Genomic DNA, 13,248 nt, shown 5'->3' with positions numbered 1-13,248 from the left:
AAAAAAAAAAAAAAAAAAAAAAAAAAACACATCATAGTAAAACCAATACCTTCTCAGCTTCGCATCGAAGCTAAAATATAAAATTAATAGAGATTAAAGTTGATGTCTGTTGAGTCGTTGATAGTAGATGTACACCAAAACCTCGTGACTATTGTCACATAACCATATGGATCAGGGATGACCTTATATAAGGCCGTTGCCCGTACCTTATAAACTAGGGGAGTTGATTTTTGAAAGAAAAAAAATACACGAGTCCATTGAAGATGAAACATGCAAAAAAATAAATATATGATGATTAAGTTAAATTAAGGGGAATTTATTAAGTAAAAAAAAAAAATTAAGTTAACACGAGGCAAAAAAATGAGCGGTCAAAAAACCTCGTCTACATATTAAAGGGTAACAGAGAGAAAAAAAAACAGATATTAATAAAAAAATAATTACACCTACACTTTTACAATTAGATAATACGATGAACGTCTTCGGGTAACCACCGGCTATTAATCACGGCATTACCGCTAAGCACGGCGGGTATACGTCCCAAGTAGGCGACATGTTTTAAACAGTTAGACTTACAACAACTTACTAACAACAGTTAGACTTGTTAGCTTGGCAAGACGTTGGGACACCCCGGAATAAAATGCACTACGTCACCACATTGTACTAATTAATACACATTGATACATACGCATCACCCATAAAATATAATATAAAACCTATAAAAAAAATCACAAAAAAATATAGATATAACATGACAAGTGGTCTTGTCACACGACATGCCATGTTGCGGGACCTAAATAAAAAAAAATAAGGGCACCTAAAAAAAAATTTTAATATAAAAAACTCACCACACGTGCTTATGACACGGCGCACTAATAATAAAAAAAACAAATTCTGGCTTAAAACATTAAAAACAAAAATATACATTACCATCCCCGAAGGGCTAAAGAATAGGAGGCAGGCTCAACCGACGCCGTAAGACAAAAAAAAATTTTTAATATAACGGGCACTCACGACAAAACAAAAAAACAATTATTATGGTTGTAGCGCACACAACAAAAAAAAAACCACCACGGACGAAAATTAAAGGACCAGTTCCGACGATGGCTAATTTCTGACAAAACGTCCGGCGTTTGACCCGGCGGTCCATTGGTGACAACATGGCTAGCTTTTAGAGTAGGGTGAAAAAAAAAAACTAAATACCCAGTGCCGGAAATTACTAAGAACAATTTAAATCATAAGGCGACAATGTATGCGGTGAGCAGTGCAAATGACGTTCAAGATAGGAAAGGAGCGGGGTGAATATACACAAATGAACCGGTCTGAAGTAGTACACAGCTGACTATCTCGCACGCGCACAAACTGATAAACGCTGTTGCAGTATGCATTCGGCTCAACACAAATATATATATATATACAAATAGATCAAAAAATAGAAAGATACTTTTTGTCATGTTACATGTATAATATTTAAAAATTAAAAAGACTGTTTTGCATTTATTTTCATAATAAATTGAAATATTGATACTGACTTTGTGATGCGCTTCTCATTTTTTAAAAATTATAGTCCCCTTCCTGTTTTTTCCCACTTTAACTGCTGTTCAAAAGCAAATAAATTCTTAAAAGTTACAACAACAAACTTATTACTATACACTTATTAGGGATTTTTTAAAGGTTTACAAACCTATCTATTTTATCTAGATTTATCATGTAACACATTATTCAGTGCTGCGTAAGTATGTTATAATTGTCGTAACACAAAAAAAGGAAATGGTGGTGAATTTAATGGTAATGTGTACGAAGAAAAGATGAGGATATGGTACCTGCTGTCAAGGTATTCACGTGCGTATTGTCGTACAGCAGTCACCGTGCTCGGCTGACACTCCGGGTTAGCTGTGGGTGTTGAAAGGCTGTTGTTATAGGAAGGAAATAAGGGAAACACCTAGGTATGGGGTGCAGACGAAGTGCAAGACACAAGTACTCTGAAATGTTATGAAAGAGAGTAGATAGGTTTAAAAAAGAAAATACAAAGACTTTACTTTAAGCAGTAAGCCGGACAGCGACAACCGAGTATTGAGACTGATGATAGACACAAGGCACTGGAATCGACTAACCACGATGGTCAGGTCTTTTGGGTTTTTATAATAATTAGAACTATTGCCAAATTGGCAATAAATATTATTTGTTAATTCATCAGTCTCAGGAAGCGGATGTGCTGTCTGTATTTTATTAAAGTAATTCTCACAATAATGGTAACATGACACCATCACATAATTGTTGTTTTTTACTTTTTGTTGAATTAAATTGTTGTAATACTTAGGTTTAGACAGTAGTTAAATATTATTTTTAACTCCTTCCTTTTACCAATAATCTAAAATAACTATACAATATTAAGTAGCCATTTATAAAATTTAACAAGGTCTAAAAACCATGACGTCGAGGGGACTAAATTTAAATTTCGGAGAACTAATACCCCCAAACCCCAACTTAGTTATGACAACACCATTAATACTGACTAATTCTCGAATAAGATTATTTTATATTGAAATAGTTGATTATTCTGTTATCTGTTTTTTAATTATATAAAGTGTGCCCACTAGGGTGACCCTTATTAATAAAATTTAAAAACTACAATGTGCCAACCCCTAGAATTATTCGAATACATGAAAAAATAAATTGTACGAAATTTGGAGACGATTGGTCAACTCTAAGACGTGCCCCAAGGGGATTACTGCCCACAGTAATTTACTAATTTTAAAAAAAAAATAATTTAGTTGTTGAAAATTTAATATATCTTATAATTAATATGTTTACAGATTATTGGATTGCCATGGTATTCATAAAAAGTTTGATAAGCTGCACATTTGTAATAATGTTTCATGAATTCAATTCTATGGCCAATTCAAGGGAAGATTTAATACAAGGTAAATTTTTAAATTTTAAAATAATAATTTTTAACGCTTTTCTTACAAAAAATTTAGATGGGTCGATATTAATTTTAGAATATGTTCTTATGAAATTACAAACATTTTGATAATACTTGTGGGTGGACTGTAATCATAAAATATTATAAACAGAGTGTGATGCTAGGTCATTTATAAATATATCAAATGTCGTTATAACCTAACTACATGAGTTACATTGTGTAGCTTAATCTGTGAATATTGCTCAAATAGCCCTTAAATGTCGTCGTATCCACAGAGTACCGCCTTGCACGAGTACTCTAGACGTCAATCGACCAGCTCAGTGCGTTAACAACGTTTACTAAAAGAACGATAGAACACTCGTTTTGAATACAAATTGAATAAGGTGTAACTCAAAAAGTTTAACTTTGAGATTATGAGGTATTTGGATTTATGTTTTACTCTTCTTATAACTTTCAACAAAATATCAATAATTTAGTTTGAATCGGAATTAAACTACTTAAAAATTAATAAACATAGAGTATAATCAGAGAATAAATTTTATTTTTTATCTCCTGAAAAATAAGAAATAGTGAGTTACTGCCTTATTTGTTGCGCATATCGATTTGTAGAAGATTTAAATTATAACTAAATTATATTTTTTTTAAAAAAATGTGACAATGATAATTTAACGTTCTTCTTTTAAATAAGTTAAATTAATAATGTGTTTAACGAGTAAAAAAACTAAATTATTATTTTCTTAAGATTAAAACATTTATTATTTTAAAAAGTTAAGTCATTCATTGTTGTGTCAAAATGCGTTTTATTGATTATTCATCTAGATGCTTTCAGCTTAAATAAATTTAAGTCATATAAATTTAAATAAAATAATAGAATTTTTAGATTTTATTACTTGTCAAAAAATAATTTATTTTTAAATTTCTTATTCTAAGATCCCTTAAACCCTATTTTTTTAATTGCAATAAAAACTATTAGATTACCATGAATATAAAATTATTAAAAGATTTCTAGAAAAAAAATCAGTTTAATTTTTAGATTATTAAAAAAATATATAAATAATGTTGTGAGTTTAATATTTTTTATGCAACATTATATAATCATCAAACTGTTAAATAAATGCAATTATATTTTGTGTGATTTTTTATCTAATTAGAATGAAATTGGTCAATAAGTTAATTTGTATTTATATTATCTATTTTTGAGTATCTACATCGTGTATTATAAATGACATATTATAAAATATAATAAAAAAAATTATCATCTATAACACATGTAGTAAAAACAAATATTATTCCAGAGGCGACTTATAAAATCAAATTGACAAGTGAGTTTATTTTGATATTACAACTTATTAATTTAATTTGACTGTTTATTTTAAAGAATAAGCCATAATTTATTTCAGTACGTGAGGGGCAAATTGATTTAAATCAACAAAAATGTACTCTAGTTTTTTCATTGATTGTCATTAATAATCCAAACAAAAAACCTATTGAAAATAAGAAGGTCAAAGATTTTATCATTATATGATGACATATTTTCGTATTTAATGACTATTATGCAAATTTATTATAGCACAGTTACTCATTTAATAGAATATATTTATTAGAAGGGGGGCTATACAAATCATGTGCCGCTCATCGTGGCACCTGAAAACTAAAACATAAGTTTACTGAATGAGATTAGAAACATTTTTAGCTTCGATTTGAAGATGAGAAGGTATTGGTTTTACTAATGTAGTAATTAGATGAGGAAGTATTGAATTACATCGATTTTAGTATAATGTAAGCTTTACAATAGTAGTAAGCAATTTTTCAACTCTTAAGCAATATAATAATTCCATATAAAAGGGAAATGCAGGGTAAGCCAATTAATAATGGTGGGGNGAAATGCAGGGTAAGCAAATTAATAATGGTGGGGAAAAGAATATAAAAGGGAAACATGAAAAGTATAGGAAACGTTACTGGGCGAGACAAGACTGGATGTTTTGTCGAAGAAACGTCGAGTTACGGGTTATGTCGTTGTTGTAAACTTTATATTTTTGTAAGATTTAATTAATTTTTGTGTTAAATTTTTATATTATATTTGACTTTGTGTTTAATACATTTCGTAAATAAAATAACTATTTAAAAATCTGGGCTTAGCGCAAATATTTTATATTCACCGTATTCTTGAAATTTGTGTGCGTGTGTGCGGCTAGAGTCTAGATTGGACTGCTGGTCCTTTAGTCAATCTTAATAATTAATGTACGAGCTGGCTAGTGTTTGGGCTTAACCGTCCTTTAGTGGGTATAGTAAAAAGGTAGTTGTGCTGGTGGCTGACAAGGAGCCACCCTTCAGTCTGCTACTTTTGAGCTAGACTGTGCTGACGGGTCTAAACTCTACCCCTTTAGTAATCCACTAATTAGAGAGATTTGGGCTGATCAGTTTATCCAATGGGAAGACTCAAGAAGAGCTCGAACGACGAACTCGTCGTCGATATATATATATATAAGAACATTAATTAATTTGTGTTAAACTTTTGTGTCTACGTTGGAGCACTACCGACGTACGACACTATGATGTGTTTTTTTTTTGTGTCTGTTACCACTTTTTCTCAGCTCTCGCCCAACCAATTTCTTTGATACGTCAAAAAATCATAAACCTTCAAAAAAATTACAAATTTAAAAATTGCTAATTTTCGATATTTTTTCAATTTTTTTTACTTAAAATTGCCATATAATGCTAAAACTTATTGAAAAGTGTATGGATCAATACAATTTTTTTATGAGAAATAATATTTTTTAATTATCCCTTTTTCATTCGACATACTTTTTCTTAATCAGGATATTAATAAGGATCTAGCTGATCATGTAGTTTTTGAAATAATCCACAAATTTTTTTTAATTAAATGCTATCTATAGATTTACACCGAAACGTTTTTTTTTTTATAGTGATTTTAATCACTGTCAGATATCATTATACTTGATCCAACTATGCTACGTCACGACTGTCCCACGTCCCCCCTGTGCTTGGTTTTTTTTAGATATGAGCTTCCTTGAAATAAGTAGAGTCGCCTTAAGGAAATAATACAGTCTATGAAACACTTAATTAGTTTAGTGCACTAATGATGACGAGCTAACTCAATTTTAATTTAATTTTTACGTAAATTTAATTTAAACACCCCATAAATGATAGTTATACCACTAAAATAAATAACTAATAAAAAATAAATATTAAGTGACTCATTGTACCACCACTAATTAGCTACAAAAACACCAAAAACTCGTTTAAAACTAATAACAATTTGTCAAAGAGAGTAACATTACATTATATATTATCTTACATTGTTAATTTAAGATTTTAACATTTACATGAAAAGATAGTATAATCAAATTTTTAGGCCTACATAACATAATACATTTATTAAATACACAGAATTATAATAATAACATAAAATTTATATGTTATATAATATATAAATAAATAAACAAAAAAAAAACCCAGTACAGTAAGGTGGCATATTGCTCTCGCAGCATAGTGAGGATGTGGCCTAGTTGGGTCAAGTATAATGATATCTGACAGTGACTAAAATCACTATCATAAGAAACACTTCGATGCAAATATGTAGTGTTTAATTTTAAAAAATGATGGATTATTACAAAAGATACATGATCTCCTATTTCCTTATTTATATCCTGATTACAAGTTTTATGATTTATAACTGTAATATATGAATAAATAAATAACTATATATATTTATGATATATAAAGGGAGAAGGTGTTATTTAAAGAAAAAGTATATCAAATGTTTCATTTTGATTTTCATTGAGAAATAATATTTATATCTCTGTTTCAGAGATATAAATATTATTTCTCATAAAAAAATTGTATTGATCCATACACTTTTCAATAAGTTATAGGTTCTTTAAATAGAAAAACTTAAAACAAATACAATAAAAAGAAAATTTAAGTAAAATATTATGGACTGCACTTTTGGCGCTTTATATTCTCCAAACTTAATTTCAAAGAAAAAAATTAATTCCTTACTTTAATGCTAATAACTTAAATAATTAAACAAACATACAATTAATAAATAATAATATCAGTTGCAACAAAATATTATTAAATTAATGAAAATTAAACAATTTTATTATACCTTGATAGATTATTGTATCTAACCCTATCACGTACTTATTACAATTATCGTTTTATAAATGCATAAACTACTATAATCACGTCAAAACAAAAAAAACATGACGTATATACCAATAACTGTAAAGAAATCTATCTAGAAGGCACTTCCACGAACGAATAAAAAAAATATTGTAAGCAACTACCCATAAAATAAAACCTGATTAGGTAGGTCACACTCGCAGTGCAAACAGTACCAAACACATCTTTATATTTGACTTAAGACTGTTAATTGTTCATCAAAATTTTAAATTTTCTACTACTATTGTTCTTCTAAAGTGCTATTTTAGTGACTTCACTTATGCTTTCAGAATCTGCAGAAGTAGATTGCACAGGGTGGTATAAATTTCCATAGAATTCCTTCATTAGTCAATTGTTTTTGTATGGTACACCTTTCTTCTGTTTTTCAAGTAACACTTACTCCTTACTTGCACCAATAAAATTTATATTATTGTTAAACCAAATGATAGCAGGCCGTCTGATCATTGAAATAAAGGGTCTTACAGCTGCTAAAAATGTTTACTAGAGAGGTATCATACTAATTCAAAGTGCACTAGCTTCATTATAAGGTCATTGTGAAGTCTCCCATTTAAAATGACTTCATTCCAATCAGAAATTAAATACATGATCAAAATACAATAATTAATCAAAAATCAGAAATACAATAATTAACGAAGACCAAAAAACTAATTTACAATATTATGTTGCAACGTTCTGGGAATATTAAAAAATATTATCTGATCATCATGAACAATTTTTTCGGAGTAATTCCGGACTAAGTTTCATTAACAAAAAAATTGTAAAAATCGAATCTCAATAAGTAATTTTTCAATATATTTTTATATGTTTAATGACAACATTATAAGTGACGAGTTGAAACCAATAACATGCTATGTGCCATAAAATTTATTTTAAGTAATTCATGAAAAAAATTCTAAAAAAAATGTAAAACGCTCAAATAACTTATACCTGTAGCAATTCATGAAAAAATTTACATTTTTTCGCAGCCTCTTATGTTTACAAAAGATATGTTTTTTTTTTTTTTATAAATAGCCTTTATTTAAAAATATTATGGCTCAACAATTAAAATGTAAAACAACAGTAAATATTACAAATATATACATTTACAACAAAAGAAGTAACAGGAAAGAAAACAAAAGTGTAATAAAATTATTTACAAGAGATATTCATGTTATGAGTTAAAAATAAAATGAAATATAATACAAATTACTATAGTCAATCATTGCAAGTAAGTTACATGGAGCAACCAGCACACAAAAGAAAAGGTATAATTGAGTTAATAATGGACACATTACCAGAATTAAGGATTAGGATTAGTGATACCATGAGTGGCTAGGAAGTTGAATAACAAGAACCTATTGGAATTGAGAGCAAGACAAAATATTAAAAAATGAGGGAAATCTTCTTTATAAATTCCTCCTCGTGAATGTGGCAGAGAGGGACAGAATTAAGGTGAAGTTTGAAGGCGAAATTGATTAGAAAATTGTGACCAACTCTTAAGCGGGAGAAAGCGGCGATAGATTTGCAGGGGAGATCAAGACGATGGAACCAGGGGAAATTTGAGGGATATGGGGTTATTGATCGATGCCATTGAGCAAAATATGAGGCAAGTGAGGACCATTTGGTTGACCACGCATTAGATAAGGAAAGATTTAAAATATGATGAGAGGCATCGGATTTTAAAGGAAAAGAAGAGATGAAGTACGCACAACCTACTTTAAGGGACGTGACGGACCCATTAGTGAAAATTAAGCAGAAGTTTGGAAAGTTTTCGTAAATATAAGAATTGAAGAGGTTGAGGGAAGAAAATGAAGGCTTAAAGTGGTATAGTTACAAAAGTTAGGAAAAATGGTACTTATAGGGGAAGTAAGAGGGCATCGAAAGGACTATCATAAATAAGGAGCCTACTATGCGATTTTTGAAAAGCATTGACCAAAGTAGTAAGTGATGTACATAGAGAAACAAGTATAGGTTAAGTTTTGGGGACATAGCGCCAAAACACCTGAACTGACTTGAATGTATTAAAGATTATTAAGTTATGAAAAGCTAAAGATTTTAGTAAAAATTTTCCAGCTAGACGGCTACATCTAATTTCAATAAGGGGCAATAATATTCTAGTTTAAGTCTAAGAATCGGTGTGAAATTTAGGGCACCAATAACGGATGCGTAAGCAAGATGCAAATAAAGTATTTAATTTTTTACGATGGCATAAAGAAGCAGAGGAAAAAAGAAATGTGCCGTAGTCTATTTTGGCACGGATAATTGAATTGATGATTAATAGAAGAGAAGAAGGGTGACAGCCCCACAAGGTGCCAATAATGCATTGAAGGAAATTAGACCAACGCTATAAAAATAAGAAAAGATATTGGAAATGAGGAACCCATCTTAACTTAGGATCTAGAATAAGACCTAGATATGTAACAGAGAGTGAAGGGTAGAAAAAGTGTCCGTCAAGACGGACTTGAGGAATAATGAGGGACAATATATTTCCTTGTAAAAATAATGAATGTGTTTTTTTCTAGTGCTTAAGTGAAATAAGAAGAAAGGAGACTAGAGGAAAGAATAGATAATGAATTATTAAAGATAGATATAGCGCTTGTAAGAAAGCTGTCAGAGTAAAAGATAACAATATCATCTGCATAAAACAGAGAGGAACACCCATAAGAGAAAAGGTTATTACTAATAGGACTCATGTAAATATTAAAAAGAATGGACCTAAAGCAACTATCCTGAGGTAATCCTTTATACGTAGATCTAGAAACCGATAGTCCTGACGGGGAAGAAATAAAAAGGAGGCGATGAGAGAAAAAAGATGATAGAATATTATAAAGAAAAGGGGAACATTGATTGAGTATAAACGCTCGATAAGGGTGGGTATATGCACGAAATCGAAAACTCCTTTAATGTTGATAAAAATAGCTGGAAAAAAATTCTTTATTACAAAATGGCTCGTAGATAGGACCAATAAAAGAAGAAAGACAATTCATTGTACCCAAACCTCTCCTGAAAACAAAGAGATTATTAGGTAAGAGAGTGTTGTTTTCTAGAAACCAGTCTAGTCAAGACTTGATCATGAATCAACAGTTTTACAAAGTGAGGAGGAAGAGTGATAGGTCGGAAAGAAGCTGGGGTAAATTGAAGTTTTGTATAGGAATAACATGAAAACATTTCCAAGAAGGAGTTATTAAGAATTAAGCAATCGGTCTAAATAGAGTTTAATATGATTAGGAGATTATCAAGACCAAATCGGGGAAGATGTTTTAACATTAATGGAGAGATGCCATCAAGATCACAAGCAGAAGAAGCGCGTGAAAAAATTGCTAATGTGAGCTCTTTAGAAGTAAACGGCATAGTTCAAGGGTGAGAAACAGAGTTATAAGTAGAGAGGAAAGGAATGGTGTAGGGGTTGATTCTTTAAAAGATGGAACATAAGAAGGAGGAACTTTATTACAGAATGATGGAAACCATGTTTTGTTAAGAGAAGAGGAACGGCGATTTACGCAGTTTTTAAACTTTTTAGCAGTTGACCATATGTGAGGGAAGGATGAAGATGGATTAAGAGACGAGCAAATAGAATGGCAAGTATCATTTTTTGCTATTTTCAAAGTACGAGTGGTGGTAGAACAAATACGCCGATAGAAAATGAAATCTGAGACTGCACCAGTAAATCTGTACAATCCAAAGGCTTGAAAGAGTTCTTTAACGGCATTAGCACAGACAATAGAACACCATAATGGGGATGGAAGGAATATTTTTTTAGTGCTTTTTTTTATAGGTACAGAGGAGTAAGCCGCATTTTTAAGTATAGTGACAAAAGTTTTATAGTCAATTAAAGGACAGGATGAGAGAGAAAAGTTAAAAAGAACAACAGTAGTGTAAGCTGAAAAAAGCCCCAATTGGCTTCGTTTAAATGAAATAAGGGATAATGAGATTGGGGAGGAGAATCAGGAGCATAATTGGGGTAAAGCGAAGAGTAAGAAATTACAATAGGGTATTGGGTGGTACCATAGACGCAATCAAGAACAGACTAATGAAGAGACCAAGATAATGAAGGAGAAGTAAAAATAATATCAACAGCTGTGTCGGCAAAAGGAGGGCGATTAGCGATAGTAGGGGAGCCGTCATTAATAATTCTTAGATAAAAAGAATAAATAGAAGAAAAAATAAAATTGCCATGATAATTACTGTCATGAAAACCCTATGTTGGATGGTGACCATTTAAGTCTCCACCTGTAATGGTGTTAGGAGGAAACAAATTAAAGATAGAATTAATGAATGATGGATAAGGGTTGGATAAGGGGGTAATATAAATAGACCAAAGACATACAGGAGAAGAATGGTTAGAGAAAGCAACGATACCATCAAGGTCAATTGAATGAATACGTAGAGAATTTAAAAGATTTTCGTTAATAGTAATAGGGGAAATTTGAATGGTGTAATGGGCAGCAATAGCCACTCCACCGTTAACCATCCTGTCTATCAGAACGAATGAGGTTAAAATTATTGATGTGGTAGGACCGTTTGGGTAAAATCCAAGTCGTTGATTAAAGAGCAAAGGAGCATTTTTGTTCAGATAAGAGGTAAGAAAGGTCATGAGTGTGTGAAATAATACTGCGTATATTCTATTGTAAAATATTAAAGGCAGGACAGGAGTTCAAAGAATTATTGGCATTATTTAGAGTTGTCATCATTTTTGTATCAAAAAATACAGGAAGGCGGAGAAGTAGATATATCAGGGCAGAGTGACGTGGTGTGTTCTGCTAAGCCGCAGTGCCCGCAGCATTCTTTACTATGGCAAAATTTGTGTGTGTGACTGAAGCGAAGATATCTAGCGCACTGAACGGAGCTACGCGCGCTAGGCGAGACACCGAATAAAACATTGTTGATAGACTAAGTGGTTTTATGTGACCGGTATATGGAATAGATGGGTTATCTTTATGGTGTGTAACGTTTGAATTGATATTAGAATTATTGTTCAACGCACCATCGGTCATGATAACATCGTTTGGTGATGACGATGGAGAGATGGAACCAGTTTTAGCTTTTTTTGCTGACGGCCCGAATGGAGATTTGAGGTTTTATTGAAGGTGACAGGCTCTCATTGGATAAATAATGTTTAGTTAAAGTTATTGACTCCGGTCGTCAATGAGGGAAGATCGGCCNCGACTCCGGTCGTCAATGAGGGAAGATCGGCCCTCCTCCACCGGGGCCCGATTACACATTTAAAAGATCACTAAACGAGACATACAAAAAAAGAAAATAAATGTATTGAAAACGACAATCGAGAGAAACAACTAATCTAGCGATAACAGCGGAAACAAGTTCGATAAAAGCGTCCGTACTTGCCGGTGGTCAAAACGCAACTAAAAAGATATGCTTAAATTTTAATAAACATTTTTGACCCCATGAGAGTATGACTACCACATCCGATATTTACAGACGTCGTATGCTTACAACACCAACAAACACACAAACGATAATACACTAAAACACCACCAACTAATTTATTAAAACAATCATACTAATAATAATTCAGAACATTTTTCTAGTACTAACACAATTTTTAATTTTTGGTACATAACACGTTGTTGATTTTCAAGTCTGCAATTATTAATTAAAATTGAAACTTTATTTTTTTATCATACATTTTTTACTGTTTTAGATATTTTGTTAGAAAAAGCAAATAATAATAAAGGTATGATAAATGATTATGCTTTATTTTATACAAAGTTTTTTCATTAACTTAAATCAAATTTAAGAATGAATTGAACATTTAAATAAAAATAAGTTCAAAATAACACAGAATGGAACATTTATCATATAAACTAGTTAATGTTACATAAATAATTTAAATTAGATTTATACAAAAATCCTCTGTCCCCCCGAAAAAATAAAAAAAAAATAAACTACATTTCAAAATATATTTAAAATTTTATAAATTGTATAAAAGGATATCTTTTTTTCCCCATTCTAATTCCCTAACAATATTAATGTTAAATATTATTATAATCTTTTTTGTAAAATCTAAGAAAATATTAATTATTTCATTCCATTAGAAATAATTACACAAATAAAATATTAAGACATCTTAAATTAAATTAATATGACGATTACTATAATGATATAGATATCATTCT

At 30.6% G+C, this 13,248-nt stretch overlaps 1 protein-coding gene across 10 annotated transcripts in view; it reads left to right on the top strand.

Annotated features, from left to right (window-relative positions):
- LOC126904841 (uncharacterized) overlaps window positions 1–13,248 on the top strand; it is a 47,872-nt gene that overhangs the window by 8,670 nt on the left and 25,954 nt on the right. For 6 of the 10 annotated variants that reach the window (XM_050684138.1, XM_050684135.1, XM_050684134.1 and 3 more), the window contains exons 2-3: window positions 2,814–2,921; window positions 4,219–4,245. In XM_050684138.1, the coding sequence (XP_050540095.1) occupies window positions 2,828–2,921; window positions 4,219–4,245 (121 nt within the window). In that variant the 5' untranslated portion in view covers window positions 2,814–2,827. Of the gene's footprint in view, window positions 1–2,813; window positions 2,922–4,218; window positions 4,246–12,773; window positions 12,807–13,248 lie in introns of all 10 variants that reach the window. The other 4 variants (XM_050684136.1, XM_050684131.1, XM_050684129.1 and 1 more) reach the window with 1 other exon arrangement.

Source organism: Daktulosphaira vitifoliae, unplaced genomic scaffold, assembly GCF_025091365.1.
Source record: "Daktulosphaira vitifoliae isolate Bord-2020 unplaced genomic scaffold, ASM2509136v1 Scaffold_4, whole genome shotgun sequence".
In the NCBI taxonomy this organism is placed as follows: Eukaryota; Metazoa; Arthropoda; class Insecta; order Hemiptera; family Phylloxeridae; genus Daktulosphaira; species Daktulosphaira vitifoliae.
The sequence above is the reverse complement of the archived record's forward strand: the minus strand, read 5'-3'. Positions and strand labels throughout refer to the sequence as shown.